Raw genomic sequence first — 23,936 nt, 5'->3', positions numbered from 1 at the left:
AAAGTTTCGTTGTAATGGTATGCGTTGTGAATGTATGCGTTGTAACGTCATACATCCGTGTCATACAGTGTTGGAACGCTGGGTAGAGTGTTGTATATTAGAGTGTATGGGCATAGAATTGAGTACAATTTTGGACAGTGGAAGGTTCCGGGATTCAGTAGAGTCTGGTAGAGTGGCATAGAGTGTAGTAGAGTTTTTTTAGAGTGGAGGTATATAGAGTGGAGGAGTGTACATAGCATACAGTGGAGTGGTATACAGTGGAATAGCAGATACTGGAGTGTTGTAGAGTGGAGTGGCATACATTGGAATAGCATGGAGTGGAGTGGCATAGAGTTGAATAGCGTACAGTGAAGTTACTTACAGTGGGGTGGCATACGGTGGAGTAGCATAGCCTGTAGTGGCGTACAGTGGAGTGGCATACAGTGGAGGGTTATACCGTGGAGTGTCTTAGAGTTTAATAACACATTGGGGTCGATTAGGATCGCGGACGGACTTGCGTCCGTCCGCGACCCCAGAGTATGAGGGAACGTCCGCATGGGCTGCGGCGTTCCCTCATGTGCGATTAGGATGTGACCGCCACCCTGGCGGTCACATCCTGGATATTTAACATTGCGGCGGGTGCTGCTTCAAGCAGCACCGGCCGCAATGTTAAAAGTGCATGTGTAACATTTACATGCACAAAGCGGCAGGCACCGCGCGGTGCCTGCCGCATTGTGCATGTAAATGCTGGGGGGTACCATAGGTACCCCCCATGTGCACCCCCCACCCGCCAACACCCTGGGGGCCCGCAACGGGCCCCCAAAATCAAAAGTACACATGCTTTTCCACGGCGGAAAAACCGCCGCGGAAAAGCATGTTTTCAAATGCTTCCTAATTTGGCCGGCGGTGTCTGATAGACACTGCCAGCCAAATGAGAGCTTTTCCACCGCGGTTGTAATCCGACCGCGGCGGAAAAGCAGCGGACAGAAACCAAGACCCACCAGCCATCGTAATGCGGCGGTGGGTCTTTGGTGAGTCCGCAGAGGATTTTCCGCCTCCTCCGGGCCGGAGGTGGCTTCCGCCGGCCCGGAGGAGGCGGAAAATCCTCCGTCCTAATCGGCCCCATAGTGTGTAGTGGAGTGGGGTAAAATGGAGTGGTGTAGTCTGGAGTGGCTTACAGTTAAGTGTAATAGAGTATAATAGCATACAGTGGAGTGACATCCAATGTAATAGTGTAGAATGGAGTGGTGTGCAGTTTTTTTCCCAAAGTTTTATATAGCGCGAATTTGACCCAAAATTAGGTATCAGAGTGCAGTTGTGTTCCATGAGGACACATTAATTTTTGTTAGACACTGGGAGATTAAGTAATTTGCTTAGAATCACAGGATGTTGAGCGTCGTTGCTGAGACTCAAACCCGGTACTCCAGATTTGAAGTAGACCGCTCTAACCGTTCAGCTACATCCTCTCCCCAGTGGAGTGGGATAGAGTGGAATGCCTTACAGTACAGTGGGGAAGATTGAAGTTGAGCACAGTGTAATAGCGTATAGTGGAGTGGTGAATAGTGCAATAGCATAGAGTATAGTGAGTGGCATAGAGTGGAATAGCGTACACTGTAGTGGCGTACAGTGGAGTGCATAGAATGGAGTGGTATAAACTGGAGTGGCATACAGTGGAAAAGCATACAGAGGAGTGTTGTGGAGTGAAGTGGCATACCATGGAATAGCGTAGAGTGGAGTGGTGTAAGTGGAATGGCATACAGTGAAATAGCGTATAGTGGATGCAAGTCCAATAGAGTGGAATAGACTGGAGTGGCATAGAGTGGAGGTGCATACAGTGTAAGAGCGTAGAGTGTAGTAGTGTGTACTGAAGTTGCATACTGTGTAATAGCGTAAAGTGGAGTGGCGTAGAGTGGAGTCTCGTACAGTGGAGTGGGGTTGAGTGGAGTGATGTAGAGTGAGTGGTGTACACCGGAGTGGCGTTTACTGAAATACCATTGAGTGGAGTGGTGTATAGTGTAATGGTGTACAATTGAGTGGTGTACAGATGTATGTGAAATTTAGCACAATGTACGTTATGGTGTGAAGAGTAACACAAAACAGAGAATTGCATTGCCTTGCTTTTCTCCAGATTTACCAGTCAATGCATGTTAATGCATGGCAGCCTTGCTCTGTAAATCTGAATTAAGTATTGGGTTGCCCATGCAACACCATGCGTGATGCAAAGGTACCGCAATACAATAATACAGCTAGGCCTTAATTATATTTTGGGTCATGGTATACCGTAGTAACTTTGTGGTATACTATGGTATATGGCGCTCACAAGTCAGTATATAATTGGGTAAGTCCTGTTTTTAGAAAATGAAAAGGCAGCCATATTATTTTCACCACACTTTGGCTGTGTTCTGTGTTAGGGCCTTTGATATAGGTGATAGGTTTTATTGTCGTTCCGTACATGTTACCATTTTACTAAAGTAGTAATAGGTAGGGAAGAGAAATGTATTTTTTTAAACATATTTTTAAATAAAGTTTATGGATTACTGCAATAGTACTGTATTTTTTAGGAAATGTTTCTTTTTTTATATATATGTTTTTCAAGTTGCGTGGTATTTTTTTAGGCATTTCCATAGTACTCCGTACACTTTTGTGTACAAAATTAAATATGTTTAAAATTGTAAATACAGTGCACTGCACTATATTTGTGAAATACAGTGTATTACAGTGGTTGTCAATTTTTTAAGATTTATTTTTTAAATATATAGAAATGTATAATTATTTATCCCCAACTATTACTACTTTACTAAAATGGTAATAGATAGGGAAAAAATATAAAACCTAATACCTGACTATATATAGGGTCTTTATCCAGAACGCTAGCAACGTGGCCTTAAAAGAACATGGCTGCCAAAACCATTTATTTTGTCCTCATATTACCTCCAGTGAGCATACACCCAAGCTATTTTAGCCTCTAATGCTCACCAGGTTGGAATCAAGGGCCAGTGTTCTCTATGTGGTATCCAAAGCCATTACACTGACATCACCAATAGAATTATATTTATTGAACCTTGTCTCTTCTAGCATCCTCACTGTGAGTTTCCACATGGACTGATTGCAAGGGTAACCCTTATCTGCTGTTTGTTTTCTTTTCAATCTCATAATAGTAGGCCACTGATCTCCACCAGTCTGACCAGGTTGGGGGGGGGGGGGGGGTCTGACTGGGACCACCTCATACATATCTCTCTCTATCCTTATTAAGGGGAAATGTAATTTTCTTAAATCGGTATTTGACTGACTCCACTCTGCTGCATCTTTCAGTGTTCCAAATATTACCAACATTGGGCTTACCTCCACTGCCCTTCCAAGAATACTTGCAGTCATCTTACCCACTGATTCGAGAAGTAGATCGAAACCAGGCAGCTGACAAACATATGAATGTCATCAGCATCCTGACTTCTGCACCTTTTACACTATCCCTATTTCCATTGATCTTCACCAGCTTCATGGGTGCCCAATGAATTCTGTGGGGAGTTAACAGGTGATTTTTCTTGAGAGGGGCAGATTTTACTTTAGAATATAGTAAGATGAAAATACTTGCCAGAGTTCCTGTAGCTCCTCTTGAGGTAGGTTATCTTCCCATACACTAAATGCTGGATTTATATTAGCGTCAGCTGCACCTACCAAACGTAGGTACCACTTGGACAATTCCTTCGTCATGGGCTTACTTTTCTGAAGCTCCATTTCGATGATGCTATTAGGCTCACATTGTGTCCAACCCTTCATCTTAAACCAAGTGGCCTGCTGATAATATTTGAATCTGGACATACCCCACTTTACAAGCATCAACCAGTCATCCCAAGGCATTAGTTTATCTCCCCCCATCTCCTGACCCCATGTCATAAACCAGGCATTCCTCATGGGGCCGACTAGGCAGCTTTTCAAACATTCTGGAGTCCCCGGTGAGCCCCGAATTGGCACCAGCTTATTCTAATATTGGATCGCTAGTATAGTTCTAACTTCAGCCCATAATCTAGCAGTTGATCTCAAACACTTCAGTCTTAATTTGTAAAAATATTTGGGGGCTCAAAATGTCTGTAGGAAACCTCCATTACTAATGCTTTCCAAAATGGCCATGGAAAGAATCCACATACAGGTCTCATCAGGGCAAGAAAACAGCACCCCCCAAGTTCTTCAATTGAAATGCCTAGCAATACAGCTGAATATTGGAGAGTGCTAACCCACCTTTGCCCAATTTTCTTCTCAGTCTTTTCCGGGACAATCAAATGCTTTTCGAGGCCCAGATAAAATATGTTACTCTCCCCTGTATCTTATCTAGGGCTTTCCTTCCAAAGGTAGGTGAAATGTTGTCAAATAAAAAGGGAAACTTAGGCAGGCAGGATTGTCATTTTCACAAGATTAACCCGTCCATGAAAAATAAATTGCCCATTAGCTTGTCCACTTTTTTCCTCACACTCTTCAGTTTCCTGTCCACAAGATTGTCAAGATTGCGAACTATGCTTATTCCAAAGTACCTAATAATTTCTTTGGTACCGCCTCCCTCCCATTCCATATTCCACTATGTCGGTCTTGGTCTTATTAACTTTATAACATGATAACCTACCAAAAAAGCCAAATCCTGTTCTAGATGTGGCAGCGATTGGTTAATGTCCAAAATGTATAACATCAGGTCATCCGCATGTAGTTCTACCTTCCTGCTTAGTCCTCCACACCTAAAAGGAACTATCTCTATATTCTGTCTTAAGCTTCGTTCCTGTGGCTCTATATAGAGTGCAAATAATAGAGGGGACAAGGGAAATCCCTGCCTAGTTCCTCTCATAAGTTTAATTGTTGCAGATAAGGAATCATTGACCAAGACCCTTGCTGTGGGGGAGGTATAAACCTTCCAGAAAACCTCACTGAATGCTCCTCTAATCCCCAGATGGTCAATAATCAACATCAAATATTCCCAATTAGCTGCACCAAAAGTGAGAAAGGCCAAGGTAAAGAGTGTTCAGTAGCAATATCAATAGAGCCAATCAATCAGGCTGTGTGTTAGTTCCCTCAGTTGTTTTCCTGGCAGAACACCCTTTTGGTCTTGATGTATTACACTGTTGGTTACTTTACTCAGAAGATTAGGAAGGATATTCGCAAATACCTTATAGTCACAATTTAACTGCGATATGGGTCGATATGACTGACACTATTTCAGGTTTTTTCCAGGCTTCAAAATCAAAGAGATAGTTGATTCATTCCACAATGGGGGAATTGAGGATCCTTCCAGCAAACCTGAATTAAACAGGGTTATCCAGAAGGGAACTATCTTATCAGCTGGTATAATATAGACCTCGTTTGGAATACCATATGGCCTGCTGCCTTCCCCCGTTTCAGTTTCTTAATTGCAGTGAACACCTCTGACCCACTAACCTCTTAGTTCAAATATGCCTGGCAATCCGAGGAAATTTTTGATAACCCTTTACTTTCCAGCCATATCTAGGACTAGAGTGGTGGGCTCAGTGTAAAGCTTCTGGAAAAAAATCACAAAATCTCCTTTAATCCCTGAGTGCTCATCTTATTGTACCTTTTTTCCCTCCTCTTGTATCCCTGTTATGTAATTCCTATTTCTATCTCTCTTAGTCATCCATGGCAGCATCTTTCCACAGCATTCACAATATTAAACATTTCTCACTTTGCTGACATCCTTTCGCTGATTCTCCATAGTCTCAATTCTTGCCCTAAAGTCTGCTTGGTGCAGGAATAACTCTTGTTTTATTCTCCTCTTATCTTCTTCATCCAACCCTGCTAATTTCAACCTCCCTTTCATTGCTCATCTCTACTTCTAATTTCAATATCTCACTTCTCTCTTTTCTTTTCTTGGACACCGCTAAGCTTTGTAATATCCCACTCAGATAAGCTTTATATGTGGCTCATACCACTTCTAGACTTGCTATTCCCTTATTGGACTCAAAGAACTCTTCTGTTCTCCTCTGAATCTCAGACACCTTATCCGTATTGAGGAAGAGCTTTGTGTCAGACGTCCATCTCACTGCTTTCTTTTGACCGAACTAAGCATTTTCCTACGGGTGTCCCCTCATCAACATTAGGTCCACAATTGGCTATAGCAAACCAATCCTTGTGTATCTTAATTTCAATGATGACCCAGGGCCCACCATCATCCAGCCTATTTCGTACCACCACTATACATTCGCCCTCGTTACAATTGGCTTCCTCCCTGAGCCTTGTTAGGCCCTAGGGACCCCATCATCCAGGGCCTTTTTTCATAAGGGGTAGAGGGTCACTTTTAGAAATAGGGGTCTACAGTTGGCAATGGCTTGCACCTTTTTCCAAATAGTGACCCTTGCTTCTAGTCAGAATAAGGGGGATACACTCCTAGATAACCCCTGCTCCCCCTCCTTGGTAGCTTGGTACAAGCCGACAGGCTTATCTCAGAGGCAGTGTGTAAAGCATTTGTGAACACATACAGAAATACAGCGAAAACACTACAAATGAACACCACACCAGGTTAGAAATAAAAGTAATCTTTACTAGACTTAACACAAGACCAAACGACAAAAATCCACAATACAGTAATCAAAAATAAGACTTTAAAATGGTAGAAATAGCTTAGTTCAATATAGATGGTAAATGCAACACTTTACTCTCAAAGTACCTTGGATGCGTCACGCAAAACAAACAAAAGTTTCACAGCGAAGGTGATGCGTCAGTTCCTTGCTTCGGGGGAGGTGATGCATCGGTTCCTTACTTCAGCGCAGGGGAGGTGATGCGTCGGTTCCTTACCGGCGAGGAGGTGATGCGTCGGTTTCTTACTGCGTTCCGATTGCGAAGCGACAAGATGGTGCCTCGATGCGATGCGACGATCTGATGCGATGCGACTAAATGGGCTCTTGGATGCGATGCGACAACGTGGATGCGATGCGTGCATGTTCGATGGCGAAATAGATTAATCTTGGAGTTGATGCGACGGCGACCTCTGCAGCGGCTGCACGCTTCTCCGGTGATGCAACACACTTCGTCTACGATGCGATGGCGAACAGCTGCGGCGGAGACACGCTTCTCTTCATTGCGTCGTGCTTCCAGCTTCATGCTTCCAGCTTCCAGTCGCACGCAGTTTCTCAGAGGGCCCAAACAACAGCAGGCACCTCACTGCAGGTAGAATCCTCAGCAAGGGAGTTCAGGGGAGCTTGTGGTTAAGTCTTTGTGGCCCTGAAACTTCAGAACAGGACACAAGCTCAACTTCAAGCCCTTGGAGATCTTCCTCAAGATTAATAAAGTACACACAAAATTCCTTTTCTCCTTTCCTTGGCAATAAAGTAACCACTGCAGGCCAACCCCAAACAGTCACTATTGCAGGGGCAGTCTCCTCCTTCAGCTTCCTTGGTTCTTCTCCTTGGAAAAGGTTTGTCTTGATTCCCAGAAGTGATCTAAAGTTCGGGGCCCCATAATTTATACTGCAAAATCCTTTGTTCTCTGAAGGCAGAGAGTGTCTGTACCTAGTAAAAACCAGTTCTGTCCTCCTGGGTGCAGTTTCCTGGTAGGAGGTGGAGACAACATTGTTTGAGAGCAGACCTGGCCCTGGTAGCTGAAAGGAAATCTCCTCCCCCTACTCTCTATTTTATGAGGGCTCAGGTCAGTGAAAGGAAATCTCCGCTCCCTACTCTCTATTCAATGAGGGCTCAGGTCAGTGAAAGGAAATCTCTGCACGCTACTCTCTATTCAATGCAGGTCCTATTCAGCCCAGCCCAGACCCATCAGACTGCTGGAGCCAAGGCCCTATCCAGCCCCCCTGTCACTCACAAACCAGACATGGAATACACAAACCCAGCAGAGACAACTGGATGGTTAGGCAAGAAAATACCTACTTTCTTAAAGTGGTATTTTCAAACACAGAATGTAAAAATCACCCTCACTAAAATATATATTTTAACAGTTCAGGCATACTAAACCCGAATTTCTACCTTGTTCCCTGGGTCAGTTAGGATTATAAGATGTTATAATCAAACTGCCCATTCTGGCATATGGGAACAGGTAGCCTTACAATAGTGAAAAACTAAATTGGCTGTAATTCGCTATCAGGACATGCTACACACAACAGGACATGACCTACCATTCACATACAATGCACCCTGCCCATGGAGGCACCTTGGGCCTACCCTAGGGGTGACTAACATATAGAAAAGGCATGTTTTAGGGACTGGCAAGTGTGTGCACTTACTAAGTCGACATGGCAGTCCCAGACTCCACACAGGCTCTGCAATGGCAGGCCTGGGCCATGTTTTACAAGCTGCTTCTGTTGGTGGCACAATCAGTGCTGCAAGCCCACCAGCAGCATTTGATTTACAGGCCCTGGGCACACATGGTGCACAGTACTAGGGTCTGACAAGTAAATCAAATAGCCAATCATGGAGTCACTAATCCATTACTATAATTTACAATAGAGAGCATATGACCTTTAGCACTGATCAGCAGTGGTAAAGTGTCCAGAGTCATAAAACCACCAACAATAGGTCAGAAAAAATACAGGAGGAAGGCAAACATTTCAGGGATGACCCTGCAAAAAGGGCCAAGTCCAACAGCCTAGCAGCACTCTTCCCCAAGCCTGTAGAAGACCCTGGGGATCCCATCCCCCAGAGCCTATTTTTAAATAAATGGGGAGCCGGGCCGCTTGACTTCTGTCCGAGTCTCATTTAGCCCTGGAGACACCTGTACCCAAGGGCGTTATTTTTTTTAAAAGGGGAGGGGGCTGCATTGCCCCCTCCCCGAGCCTTATTAAGTCATGGAGACCCCATCCCCCAGGGCTTTATTTTTTAAATTAAAGGGGAGGGGGTGGCATGGCCCCCCTCCACAAGCCTTATTAACCCCTTCGCCGCTGGGGCTAACTCCGCCGCGGTGCTGGGGAAGGGAGGCCGAGCGCGGCGCCGCGGTGCTCGTGACGAGCTGAGCTCGTCACGCAGCACAGTGGCGCTGTGCTCATGATGAGCTGAGCTCGTCACAACCACGCCCATTTCAATGGAACGCACAGCGGGGGAATTATCCCCACGTGTGAGCGCCGCGGCGGTCATGACGAGCTCAGCTCGTCATGATCACAGTGCCACCGTGCCTCATGACGAGCTCAGCTCGTCATGAGCACGAAAGGAGTTAAGGGCTCGTACTCCAACTCCCAGGGCCATTTATTTTAATTAAAGGTGAGGGGGACCATATGGACCTCCTCCCCAAGCCTTGTTAGGCACTGGGGAGCCCATGTCCCAGGGCAATACATAATATGTTAAAAGGGGAAGGGCCCTCCTTCCCAAGCTGTTATTGGCCCTGTTATTGGCCCTGAGGACCCCATCCCAGGGCTCATATCATTAAAGGTGGGTGCCCCGGTGACCTCCAAGGCCACCCTCCATACATTTGTTGGGTGTGTGGGGGATACCCAAGGACCCGGTGGCCCCAATAGGCTCCCTGTATGGAACGGGCCACATTTAAATAGTTTATCGACCAGGTAGCCCACCCCTGGGGCTTAATTCATAAAGGGGGCTGTGGGGAGCCCACCCCTGGGCCCCAAATTTGTTTATATAGGAAGATTGTCACTATTCCCCCTCCATGAGCCTCCAAAGGCCTGGGTCGAAAGGTGTTTATAGCGGCATGGGTGGGGAAAACGGTGTTTGCTCTTGCTTGTCGGGAGCATTTGTTTTAAACATCTTTTTATTAAACATAAACAAGCTTCAGTTCAATATCCATGCAAAAATTACATATTAGGAGAGACATATGATACAGGTTTCACAGTTCTTAATATGTACCCCATTGTAGGTTCCTGCTAGTAAATAACCACATTCTCTCGCCGTAAACCATAGCATAATTTCTCCCACATCAGCACATAACATTTCCCAGGGCCTTATTCAAAGGTCTCTATACCTGGCCCAGGCACTCCATATCTTTTCACCTTCACGTGGGCAGCCCCGACTCTGATGTATAACCCGTTCTGTACCATAGCACCAGTCCAGGTCTCTCTTCCAGGCTGTGAGTGTGGGGGCTGCCCCTGCTCCCCATGCTTGGGCAATGTTTCTCTTGGTCACCCCGCCTGCCAGGGCCAGCCAAGTCCTGGCCCATTGCTGCCACGTCGTTTCTCCAGTCACTCCCAGGATGAGCCACCTCGGTTCATGCGGGACATTCACACCCATCACCTTTGTCAGCACTCAGGTTATACCTTTCCAGTACGTTTGAATCCTGGGGCATGACCAAGGTATATGAAAGAAGGACCCTGCATCACCACAGGGAGCATTTTTTAAATCTCCCACCAAATGGGATCAAACACCAAGGCCCAGATTCACAAAAGAATCACGAAACGCAGCTCTGCTGCCAAAAATGCTGCACTGTGTTACCTGACAGGGAGGGAGCAGGAGAGCACCACATATATAGAAATATGGTTCTCTCCTCCCCTCTCCCTAGCACCGAGGCTGATTTCAACTGCTGTGCTCCAGGCACACACCTTAGTGCCACAGTGCTATGTTGCATGTCTGAGTCTACCATAGGTTTTGTACTGGAAGGGTACCTTTCCAGTACAAAATACTATGCTTAGACACACTTTAAAACTTTTCCCACTTTATATGTGTGCTGCGCAGTGCAGCACGTATGCAGTGTCGGAAAATAAAGGTGAAATAAAAACATTTCTCCTTTTAAAGCATTCTTTCAGATGGCATTAACTTATGGCGCTAAACCCTGTCTACTATTGTTGTAGATGGGGTTTAGTATCAAACGGCATGGCTGACTGCATGGGAACACCCATGCACCACCCATGTAACTCACCATTGACACTAAGCTACGCAAAGCAGTGCTTTGCGCTGCTTTGTGTTACTGTTAAGGTATTTTCCTACGCAAAACAAGTTTTGCACGGGAAAGTAATTTAGGAAAAAAATAACTTTGTGCTGGTTGGCATCACTTTTGTGATGCTAACCCAGCACAAAATGTTTGAGAATTTTCCCCCAGATCCACTCCCAGCGGATGTGAGCTTTGAAAATGCTCCTGCCTGCTGGGAGCAGACTTTAGATCTGTTTCTCTGCCCGCACTGAAGCAGGCAGGGAAACAGATAAACATATCGCTCCTGCCCGATTGGATCAGTATTAGGAGGTGCTTACTGCAGGTGTGAGCAATGACGGGTTCTGCTGTATGCGGGGAGCTGGCTGGGGACACAGGGGCCTTGGGCTCCCTGCGGCCTCCCAAAGAGAGTACGGTGGGTGCCCTGGTTGGGCACCAAGGCACCCACCTTTAACAGGTTTGCCCCGGGGATGGGATCCCTGGGGCTTACTCGGCCTTGGGAGAGGGTCTGTGTGCCGCCTCCCCTAGACAGTGCTGCTGGGGATGGGGTCCCCAGGCCATAATCAGCCCTGGGCGGGGGACCCACGTGCCCCCCTCCACCTGAAAATGACACAGAGACCCAAGGAATGGGGTTCCCAGGCCTGAAATCACTCCAGGGAGGGAGCCGTAAGTACTTTCTTTAAAGGAGTGGCCCTGGGAGATGGGGTCCCCTGGGCCTATCAAGGCTCGGGGAGGGGAGATACATGGCCCCACTCCCCTTTAATATAAAACAACGGCCCTGGGCGATGGGGTCTCCAGGACCTAATTAGGTTCAGGTGGTGGGCCATGCAGACCAGGCCTTGTGGCCAACCCCTCCAATGCTCACATCTGAAGACTATGCACAGTGAGGGGACGGCTATCTTTATGGGGGTTGGCTACACGGCCTGGTCAAGTGATATCATCAATGATGTATTTTACGATGCCATCAGTGATGTCATAGAACATGTCAGGAGTGATATAATATGTGAGGTCATAAGAAGTGCATGGCAGGGCACAAATTATAGTTAGTGCTGCCACCTATAACTGGTGAATATCTGTCTTTTTTTTTGTTCAAAACATTAATGTTATGATTGACAAATTCACCTAACTGTAGCATTACTTTAACCTTTTTGTTTTTCAGTGACATATATATATATATATATATACATATGTACATGATATATATTTATATTCACAGCATGTTCTTTTGTCCACACCCCTTGACTTTTTTATCCTTTCGATTCCTCCACTGTGCAGGATCCATCCATGAAACTTATCCCCTGGGGACTTATATCCTTTCATACTCTTATATCTGCATTATTTCCAGCACATGCCAAACTCGCACAGTTTCTGCTCACTCCAGCACGCATGGAACTGGTCCTGTCCCGTTTTACGTTTTCCCTTAAGCGCACACTTGGCGCCTGGGTGTCTAGAGCCAGCATGAGGTTTCCTCTCTGACATGCGATCATTATTTCCTTTACCGTGTTCACTATGGGCTTATTGACAGTCGCACTACACCATATGCTCACACCTGTGCATTGCCATATGTAGGACTACGACTGCAGCCTTGCCTTTTTGCCACTCCAGTTACCATGGGACCAGCATGAGGCTTTCTCTCTGGTAGATAGATAGATAGATAGATAGATAGATAGATAGATAGATAGATAGATAGATAGATAGATAGATAGATAGATAGATAGATAGATAGATAGATAGATAGATAGAAAGATAGGTTTAGGGCTTGGTAATGGTATTGGGTCATAAGGGTGTTTTTAGAATTTAGTGATGGTGAGGGGCATAGGGTGGTTAGGGTATTTTTAGGGTTTAGGGGTGGGTTGGGTTGAGGTATAGTGTGGTAAGGTTACAAAAAGGTGGATATACGGTTCTCATCCAAAAAGAAAACATTTATTTTTATAATAACACATAAAAGGGGGAGGGGTTGGGAATCCCCATTAAGAAAACATTTAAATGTACAATCATTTTTTCCAAAAATGGAGAGTTGGGGTTTTTCCCCGATAAAAGAAATGTAAATAAGTATATGTGTGTGTGTGTGTGTATATATATATATATATATATATGTATATATATATATATAAAAAGTAGGGGTTTCACATACCATATATATGTTTACCTTATGTTGTAAGGCATTTGTGGTAAAAGCACTGTGTGGTAAAGGCACTGCATGGTAAAGGATGCGTGGTAGAGACATGGGTTGTAAAAACAATCAAGCCTAAGCAGGGCGTTATTTTGGATCCACTGTGCAGTACCTTTTTACAAGATGATGTGCCATATCTAATTAGTCATCTTAACTGTCTTTGCAACACTTTTTCCTCCATTAATTTAATAAAATGATACTCTACCTATGTGACATAACTCAAGGCCTACAGCAAGTTTTCTGGTCATTTGTGTGAATCAGCACATTTACTGAATGAATGAACAGACATTTATAAAGCGCACGGCAACTCAACAAAGTGTCTATTAGCCACATTCGCTTTCGCCATGCCCACCTAATTGCAAAATAGCAAAGTGTTGAGTTGTTTCCTGAAAACAGCCTGTTCAGTCGTGGTTCTGAGGCCCACAGAAGATAATTCCAGGTTTGGGCTCCCATAAACATAAAAGATCTTCCTCTGGGTTCTAACCCGGCGTATCCTGGGTATGGTAGCCAGGCGATCAAATGAGGACCTCAAAGTTCTAGGGGGTGTGTAGTGAAGTATTCTCTTCCTAATGTACCTGGCCCCCATGCCATGTAACGCTTTATATGTTAGCACCAAAGCCTTGAATTGTATCCTCTTTCTCACTGGCAACCAGTAAAGAGCACCAAGATGCAAGGACATATAAGTCCTGGCATGGGCGGCTCTAGGCTCATGGCGGCCCTGGGCAGGGAGCGTAGGTAGGGGGCCACAGAAGAAGGGGTCCGGGCGGGGCGGAGCACAGATGCCAGTGAAGAGTGGGGGGTCAGGGTGTTTGGAAGTGGAACAGAGCCAGAAGCAGCCAAATCCCTGCCAAGGGCCGCCATGCAAATATGTATCCATCCTCAGAGGATTATTATACTAAGGATATATATTGGCTTGGTGGCCCTGTGCAGGCGCACAGCTTGCACATGCCTAAAGCCGCCCCTGGTCCTGGGGTTTAAATTGAGGACTAGCCTTGCTGCTGCATTTTGAACTACCTGCAGACGGTTTAGAAGATAATCAGGCAGAGCCAAGTATAGAACATTCCCGTAGTCCAGCCTAGAAGTAACCAAGGCCTGGACCACAGATGTCCTAGTGGTCAACGACAGGAGAGGTAAAAAGGTCCTCAGAGTTCATAATAGCCTGAAACAGAACTTCCAAAATGGATGCCCAGATCTTTTACTGTGTTTTGAGCAGCCGGAGGTGGAGACATATCATGGAGCCACTAGAGTCTCCACGCCTCAGAGGGTGGAGCACCAAACAAGATAATCTCTGATTTATCCGGATTACATTTTAGTTGGATCCCAGCCAGCCAAATTAACTCCCTGGAAAGGCAAATTCTAATTATTTTAACCCTGTACGCTTCAGCCAAAAATACTAGTGGGGTCATATACACATTAACGAGTGTAGAACTCAAAGCAGAGCCCTGCAGGACACCCACTTTCAGATTCGAAATGTGTTTTATCACTTTCATTTCTGAAAGAGTTTTTTTACCCTGCAACAAATATGCTGCCTGTCTGGAAACCAAGATCAGTGTCTGTCCTTTTTAAAACTGGTAACGAAAAATTATAAATATTTTTTTAAAAGAAAGAAATTAATTAAACACATTTATCATACAATTCAAAAGAGCTTCTCTGATGACCTGTCACATTTCCCAATGATGGAGCAAATTTACTTAGAAGGAATGTAACATAGCAACCAAATTTAGGGGCCGATTAGGATTGCGGTGATTCCGCATCCCCTGGGTCGGCGGAATCCACCGCCGGCCCGGAGGATGCGGAATCACCGCAGCAGTGCTTCCAAAGACCAACCGCCAGATTAGGATGGCTGGGAGGTCATCGGCGGACGGGAAAACCGTCCGCCGTTTTTCCGCCACGGTCGCCTTCTGACTGTGGCGGAAAAGCTCTAATATGGTGGCAGTGTCTATCAGACACCGCCAGCCATATTAGGATGGGGGAGGAAACATGATTTTCCACGGTGCCTGCCGCTTTGTGCATGTAAATGCAATACATGCATTTGTAACCTTGCGGCGGGTGCTGCTTCAAGCAAGGTTAAAGATACGGGATGTGACCGCCAGGGTGGCTGTCATATCCTAATTTGCATGGAGGGACCGTCGCTGCCCATGCGGACGGTCCCTCTACCTTGGGGGTGGCGGACGGACGCAGGTCCATCCGCCATCCTAATGACCCCCTTAGTCCGCATTGCGTATAAGGGCAAGAGCACAGCAGTGCCATGCGTAGTAGGGTATAATGCTGTTGCTCTCTCCCTCAGCCCAGGCACACTTTAGCTTGCCTTCCACCACTCTCCCTCACTTTCAATCTAATTCAAGGGTGTCTGAGTGATGTCTCCCACAGGCTTTTCACTGGAAGGGTAACCTATGCTTAGACATAGTTTAAACCGTTTCTTAATTTGTATGTGCCTTCAAGGACTAATATCGATGCTCAGGCAAAGTTTAAAACGTTTCCAACTTTGTATGCGTGCTGTACAGTACAGCATACATGCAAAGTTTGAAAAGGTTGGAGAAAAATCTTTCCTCCGACTTCACACTTGCCTCGAGGAAGCATACAGTTTTGGCACAAAGTCATGTCTACACATTTTAATAGGTGGAGCTGTGCATGAGAATCCATGGGTGTGGTTGCAAGGGAGCACCCACATACCACTCATGAGATGCCCCCACCTTGATACAAAGTAGTGCAAAGTAGAGAGCAGCACTACTTTGCGTTACTTTAGGGCTACACTCCAGCACAGGACAGTAAAGCCCAGATCAACAGTTTAACAGCTGACTTCCCTTTAGGTGGCCTGGACTGGGACAAAGTGTGCCTGACTCTGGTCCAATTTCTCTACTTCGTTCGCGATGAGCAAAGTGTCTCACCCCTCAGTAGTAAACCTGGGGTCTAATATTACACTGCCATCTAGTGAAAACATTGGGTATGTCCCGTTGGATTCTTGTCTATATATGCTTGAAGGTTTGCATTATGAATTCTGCAGAAAACATTCTTAAGTCCTGAAGATTGTCAAATGGGAGGAAAACATATCATATGGGATGACCACATTAGACAATAGTAATTTTGTCTCATGTTCTAAGAATAAAATATTAAAAGAAGAAAGCATTTAAAACATGCAGTCGAATCAGTGTCTCATAAATCGCATAAAAAACAGCAGCAGCAATTTTTAAAAGATAAGAAACATCGCTACATGACAAAAAAATATGAGAAAAGAGAAACAAATCACAATAAATAAACCATTGGTGATCACACATAAATACGCCACTTTAGACCTAGACCTGTATTGAAGTGGTTAATCTATATGTTCCTATGTATTGGGCATTTTTGGCACAAGAGTCTGCTAAAATCGGTCATGTCTACTGCTTTAAACATGAGCCTAAAAATAAAAATGAATAAAAAGAGTATTTTGAACATACTACAAAAATAATGAACATTGATTGGTTCTTAGCTAATTGATATGTAACCAGGAGATTTATGGCCAGGCACTGAGACAACTCTCATTACTGTTACAGCACACTTATCATTCTGTCTTCTTTCCCTAGCTGCTTGGAAAATCACAGGGTTCTAATAAAGCACTAACCCCTAGATGCATCAACGTTGTCATTTGCGATTCCTTATTTGCGAAAAATAAGGAATCGCAAATTAGGAATCGCAAATGGCAATGCATCATTAATTTCGCTATTTTATTGAGATTCGGTAAAAATCGCAATTTTTACCGGATCGCAATAAAATTGCGAGTTTCAAATAGCGAATTCGCAATTCCCATTCATTCCTATGGGCTGAAATGCCCATAGGAATGAATGGGAATTGCGAATTCGCAATTTGAAATCAGAATTCAACAAAGCCTTTCAAGGGTGGACCTGCGTTTATGAAATGCACTTTTACATGTAAGTTACATACACACATGTCCTAAGCACATGTGTGTCTGTAACTTAACACTTTAAAAAATGCATTTTTGTGCGTTTTTAAACAGTTTTGCAAATTACCACGAAGTTCAACTTCGTGGTAATTTGCATTTGCAATTTGGAAAATCGCAAATGTTTTGAGAATGATGCATTGCATTTAAGGAATCGCAAATTTGCGATTCTTTAAAAGCAATCGCATTTTTGGAACTTGCAAAAAAAAGCGTTTTTCCAAAAATGCTTGATGCATCCCAAAAACCATTTTAGGAAGTGCAAAAGGCCGATTTTTGCGAATCGCACCGTTTGCACTTCCTAAAAAGGTTGATGCATCTAGGCATAAAGTGCTAACATGAGTCGCAGAATGTCAGAACAGGAGACATTCTGATGGATCAAACCGTTTAGAATCCTTCGCTTTCCTCAGCAAAAGGCTCAATAAGCACTTGAATATTATAGTTACCTTTGCTGCTGTTGCTGCAGTCCATTGTAATTAAGGGATATATAAAAGAAAACGACTGAAAAAATAAGGAATGCAAAAATAAAATGAAACGATCACACGTAAGCTCTTTTGCAGCGTCTAACTACACAGTTATATCAACATTGTTCATGTTAAATATATGCTTACAATCAACGTCCTGCCCATCTAAAGAATCTACTACCATTTATTAAAATGGAAGACTAAAAACCCCTCTTTCCTGGATTAGAATGTTACTATTTTAAAATGAAAAGAAGAATGAATAAACAGAGATTTGATACTCTGAGGAAACGTGGTAAAAGCACGTGTAACAAAGGTGTGGCTCTGTCCCATTAACTCATGTTAGCCCTTCACAAACGTATTATGTCTTCAATGAATATCCATACTGATCTGAAATATTTTGAAACTGACAGACAAATGCTTCTGCTGTTAGAAGTCCAAGTTTCACCCCAAATGCACGTCTATTCAGACCCTCCAGTTTATCGCGATTTCGCGATTCACGAAAAAATCGCGAAATCGGCAGATTACCGCGATGGCCGCGAAAATAACCATATTGGCCGCGATTTTTACAAGTGAGACAGCAAAACATTAACAAACAATGCCTGGTTGTGCGCGCCGCCCTCCCCCCCACTCGTGTGTGTCAGCAGCTTCCTGGGACACACACAGACAGTCAGACTAAGCCTCATTAACAAGTGAAAGGTCTTTAAATGACCTGTGAAGTACTCGGGTGCGGCTGGCAGTTCAAAGCTGCCAGCCGCACCCGAGTACTTCACAGGTCATTTAAAGACCTTGCACTTGTTAATGAGGCTTAGTTTTTCACGCCCCCGCCTGTTATCCTCGGCTCTGGCAGGTGTCAGGGGCTTGCGGTGGTGCAAGCTTTCATCAGACAATACAAATACAAAACAAGCAGCAAATGTGTAAAGTTCATTACACATATGAGAGGGAGAATGGTCAAGAGTTCTGCACGCTTCTCACACGCAGACAAAAGGCGCAGCTAAGGCTTTGTCACTGCAAGCTTATTCTTTTCCTTAGACACAGCTGAGCTCTGGAGGTTCCCAGGTTCATTCAATCGAGTCTTTCTTTGGACTAGATGAGCAACTTAAGTGCAAGCTTCTCGTCATTTGCAGCCTCGCAAGAGCCTGCAGAACATTCAGATGTTTTTATCTGACAAGTGGGAGATGTTGGTTACTTAGCACCTGCTACCCCAGCACATGTAAAAGTGTAGCTGTCATTACAAACTATTACATCTCATTTTATTCAAGTTGCATTGTGTAATGCACTGAGTGGCAGAAAATATAGGGAAACTCAGGGGCACAATCTCCCAAGGTTTTTTGCATATAAACATAGTGCTGTCTCGCGCTAATGATGCTTGAATTATAGCTGTCGAAAGTTAAAACTTCTTCACTTAGATATTACATTTCGTCAGGGCTAGCTTTAGGGCAGTGCAACTGGTGCTACCGCACTGGGCGCTTACCTCAGGGAAGGGGCGCTGTATTTAGAAATAACTTATGAGTTAAGAATACTTGTGGCAGAGTTCCTTGGGGGTCAAGTTTTCAGACAGCATTAAAAATGACCAGATAACGCTTGTGATTATTGTTCCTGCTAAACGGAGAGGGAGAGCAGATTTTTTTTCTAAATTAGAAAAAAAATCTGTTTTTCTTTTTTCTTGCTCTAGTACTGCGAGACCCCGGGGTTTCTCTCCGGAGGATGCGAGCGACAGTTACCAACGGCTTCCTGCACGGAGGATCACAGACAGGAGGGAGGGAGAAAGAGGGGTTGGAGGTACGTGTGAGGAGAAGAAAGGGGTGAAAGAAAGGAAGAGTGGCTGGGGGCACATGTGTGAGGAGAGGAAAGGGGTGAAAGCAAGGGAGAGTGGGGCGTTTAGAAGGAAAGGGCAAGGGTAAAAGAAAATTGGAGGATAAAGGTGAAAGGTGGAGCGCAAAGGTAAAGAGGGGGAGCAAGAATGAAAACTGAGGGTATGGGGCAGGTGAGACGAGAAAGAAGGGGTGAAAGAGAGGGGGGGTGAGCAAAGAAGTCATAGAGGTGGGAAAGAAGGAAAGGGTAGTAGGGGTGAGAGAAACTGGGCGAATGAAACTGAAAGGTGGAGAAAAGTAGAGAGGAGTGAGCAGGAGAGAAAGAGGGAGGGTGAATGCGCGAGAAAGAGGGCGAGAGAGGAAGGGGAAGAAAGACAGTGTCTGGAAGAACGAAAGTATGAGAGTTATAGAGAGAAGAGAGGGCGAGGAAGGCAGAGAGGGAGACAAGAGAGAACTAGAGAGGCAGGGTGCTAGAGAGATCCGAAGATGGAAAGAGAGAGGGACAGGGGATAAGAGACTGGGCTGATGAGAGAGATATCGAAAAGGAGAGAAAGATGTGTGTGTGTGAGAGAGGATGAGTGAATGAGGCACAGAAAGGAAGGGGCATGAGAAACAGAAAGCTGAATGGGAATGTGGAAAGAGTGTAACAGGAAGGAAGATAGAGGAGCTAAAAGCGGCAAAACACAACTAAGAGAGGGAGAATTGGGAGGCAGAAAGAGTGTAAGGAAGGACGGGTGACGGATGGGGTCACTGGAGGCCGCTTTATCAAGGTCCAGGGCCAAATATAATGCCGCAAAATTGCCGCTAAATTTCCATTTTTGTGCCGCTAAATTTCCATTTTTGTGCCGCTAAATTTGCTAATCCATGCCGCTATATCCTGGGGGGTCTGTCTATTCTCCCACTTGATGAGAGAGATATTAGTGATTTTGATGAACGGCTGTCCCCATTTTATCATACTAGATCACTAACCATAATTTCCATGAGAAAATCAAATCATGAGACAAAATTGTTGACTCTAAAAAATAGTCCATCGAAGCCCAGAAGGAGTGGGTCAACGTTTTTCACATGTAAAATCACCTTTAAATTCACCACATCTTCAAAAGTTACAGGCGCATCACCAGTAATTTATTTTACCTATGTTTTAATATTTTGTATATCTTTTTAAATTGTACTTTTAACAACTCTCTAAAAAATAAATTTACCCCAAAGCTGTTCATGTGGGAAAAAACACCAAAATCACTAAGCTCATTGCGAGAGTTAAGCTTCATGTCAGCTTCTGACTATATATTACAGTAAAAAAACAAACCACATAGCAAACAGTGTTACAAATGAGCCATCTAGTTGTAAAGGTTTGATTCACAAAATCCATATTAGTCAACGGGGAAGACACACCGAGCTATTTATTGAAGTTATTGATCACTCAATCAATCAATCATTTGTAAAGCGTGGCAAATCACCAGTGAGGTCTCAAAGCACTAAAGTTGCTAGCTGCTGTGTGGTGCTCAGTTGTATGCTGGTCCTAAGTTGTGCGGGGCTTTGTGTGTGCGAGTCAACATCTTGAACTGCCATCTTTTCTGGATTGGGAGCCTGTGTAGCTTCTTAAGGTGAGGTGTGATGTGGTTCCATCTAGGGAGGCAGAGGATGAGTCTTGCTCAGATTGAGGCAGTAGCCCTTCATCCAGTCAGCGGCGCTCATCATACATCTGTGGAAGTTGGCTCTGGTGCTGGAGGGGTCTTCTGACAGAGAGAGGATGAGCTGGGCGTTGTCAGCATAGGAAATGATGTAGAGTCCGTGCGATTTGACAAGGTTGGCCAGGCGGTCATGCATGGGTTGAAGAGTATTGGGGCTGAGGGATCATACCTGAGGGATGCCGCAGATGATCTTCCTCGGTTCAGAGGTGAACGGTGAAAGACAGAATATCTGAATTCTTCTGGTTAGATATGACACAATCCATTTAAGGGTGTGTGCCTGTATTCCGATGTGGTGGAGTCTGCTGATCAATATGTGATGGGAGACTGTATTGAAGGAGGCTGATAGGTCCAGGAGAATGAGAGCTGCTGTTTCGCCGTGGTCCAAGAAGGGCCTTACTTCAGCATGCTTCTCCTCAGGAAAAAAGGACAATGTAATGGAGGTGTTCAGGACTTTCTTGAGTTTGTTGGCAATCGTCTTGTTCTGAAAGGTTGAAGATGTAAATTGGGCAGGGGCCCGCAAATGCTCCTGAGTGTACAGAGTTCATGACAGTGATTGTGGCTTAGGTTGTGAGAGGGTCCCAGTGAGTAAGCACATGTTTTGATTTTGTGTTTGTGTGTTGGAGCAGGTTGAAGCTGGTGGTGGGGGGGGTTGGGGTGCAACATTTTTGTAGATGACTGAGATCTTGTCAAGGAAGCAGTCTGCCAGGGTGTCACACAGTTTTTGGGAGGGTGTGATGTCGTTCGTGGTGGCTGTGGGGTTGGAGAACTCCTTCATGATGGCAAAGAGCTCCTTGTTGCGGTTTGTGCTGGCTTCTGTACGAGCTGTGAATGTGTTCGTCGTTGTTTCTTTCAGTAGGCAGTGATGCTGGTTGAGTTCTGCCTTGAAGGCGGTGAAGTGCCCTGTTTCTTTTCTGGTGTACCACTTCCTTTCGAGTTGCCGGCAATTGCATTTGGTGGATTTCTGTTCCGGGGTGAACTAGCTGGTTCTTCTGGTAGGTCCTTTGGACTTTGGCTGGCTTGATGGGGGGATTGTTTTGGCACATTTTGAGATCCATTGGGAGACATTCTTCGCAGCCTGGTCTGGGTTGGAGCAGAGTAAGGCCTTTGTCTTCTCCTGAAGCCCCTGGACTTCATCCCACTTAATAACTACTTCAGGGTCGACTCCACCAACCTGCAGTAAGAAAACTTCCAAACTATCCCAGACTAGTGATATATTGTTTATGTTCCACTGAAAGAAAAATTGAATTTTAATGAAAAAAGGGTGATTCTGATCATATGTCAGTCTACGAGCTCCATGGAATTGTGGGGCATATTACCAACAACTAGCGATAATTTTTGTCTCTAACTTGTTTAGAGACAAAACTTATCGCCGCACATCGGCGATTTTTATCGCAGATAAACCTTGCTATTAGCAAGGTTTATCGCAAATGCGATAAAAAACGGCCGCAATGCATGAATATCGCTGAAAAGTCAGCGATATTCATGCATTATCGAGCAAATGCTCTTAGCCATGTTATCCACCTCCCATTGGATAACATGGCTAAGAACTGCTCAGGGCAGGTGTTAGCTTTTGGAGATATTTGCGCTTAGCGCGAATATCTCCAAAAGTTGGTAATAGGAGATAGCGATGTTAGGGACTGTTTCCAGTAGCTAACATCTTGGCACGCCCACTTTGCATGTCATTAGTGATAAATATCACTGACATGCAAAGCGGGGCCCAAGATGGTCGCTATCTCCTATTAGCTGTCACTAACTGGTGTTAGCGACAGCTTGGTAATAGGGAGATAATTTTATCTCCGCTTTCTTGGCTTTTAAAGCCAAAAAGCGGAGATAAACCCCCTTGATAATATGCTCCTGTATCCATTGACGGTCTGCTTGGCTAAAACTAGGCAGTAAACCGAGTGCCGGACTTCCTGCTGAAATGATGCTGCCACGTGTAGTTTAACATGTATTATGAACAACATGTAGTTTGAAATGTTTAGTGCAAAAATAATAAAGTCCCGAAATCTTTTTTTATTGAAAGTCAAATTTTGACTTTTTCCAAAACCTCCCATTACTTCCACTTGCCTTAACTGGCCGAATTTGGATGGAGCTACAATTAGAAAAAAGATTTAACAATTGAAGTAATATCAAAACAAGGTGAGGCTAAAGTCAAAATTATGGTCAGGTCAAAGTTGGAAAAAGGCCACTTTAAAATATTTTGTCATTTAAAAAAAAACATATTATAAAGTACATACCTATTAATAATGTAGGACGGTTTCTTAGTAGATGTTTTAACATACATGTATTTCACATAAACGTCTCAAGATGTTTCAGTAGATTCCTTCCATTTTTTTTGTAATAGACACATGGCTCTATTCATTGAATTGTACAGTACGTGGGATATATTCCAATCTCTGTAATATTATGATGAAGATTACAACTTTATGTTTCATCGAGATCTGTGATTGTGAATTTTAATGTAGGAGGTACTGATTGATGCACCTGCTGTCACCCCCGTTTCACTTGTAGTGACCCAGCTCCCACATCAGTGCCCCAGTCTGATGTGTACAGGATGCTTCACGACAACACAGAAGAGTCGAACAAGCCTCGCCAATCAGGTTCCTTCAAGGTGCTGCAGGACATGGTCGACGATGATGAAGGTAAGAAATCAAGGGGAAATGGAAATGAATGCCAGCTCAGAAGTTTGCAGGACTTAAAACTCCGAGGCATTGCATTTTCATCAATGTCAAATGGGCATGGCTTCCTATTTGATGCATCAGCTGAAGCAGAATTCCTGAGAAAAGAAATGCAAGACTATGAAAGTTCCAGCCTGGATCAGAGAAAAGAGAAAGGAAAATTTGATATTTGATATTTGATATTTATTTATTTATATAGCGCTGAATCACCCATGAGGGTATCTCGGCGCTTCGGAAGGAGAAACAACCTAATTCAGGAAGAGGATTTTATATTATTATTTTTAGAAAAGGTGAGTTTTTAACATTTTTCTAAATTGAGACAAATTTTGTCCCAGACGTAGCGAAGAAGGCAAACCATTCCAAAATCTTAGAGCCAGGTAGGAAAAAGATTTGCCACCAC

The 23,936-nt window shown here is 44.4% G+C and overlaps 1 protein-coding gene across 2 annotated transcripts in view; it reads left to right on the top strand.

The window, feature by feature from the left end:
- LOC147668411 (PDZ and LIM domain protein 3-like) overlaps positions 1–23,936 on the top strand; it is a 109,805-nt gene that overhangs the window by 64,931 nt on the left and 20,938 nt on the right. For both annotated transcript variants that reach the window (XM_086948568.1, XM_086948569.1), the window contains one exon: positions 23,370–23,500. In XM_086948568.1, coding sequence (XP_086804694.1) covers positions 23,370–23,500 — 131 coding nt within the window. The remainder of the gene's footprint in view (positions 1–23,369; positions 23,501–23,936) is intronic.

Source organism: Lissotriton vulgaris, unplaced genomic scaffold (genome assembly GCF_964263255.1).
Source record: "Lissotriton vulgaris unplaced genomic scaffold, aLisVul1.2 SCAFFOLD_5407, whole genome shotgun sequence".
Lineage (NCBI taxonomy): Eukaryota > Metazoa > Chordata > Amphibia > Caudata > Salamandridae > Lissotriton > Lissotriton vulgaris.
Note: the sequence above shows the minus strand (reverse complement) of the source record. Positions and strands in the feature narration are given on the sequence as shown.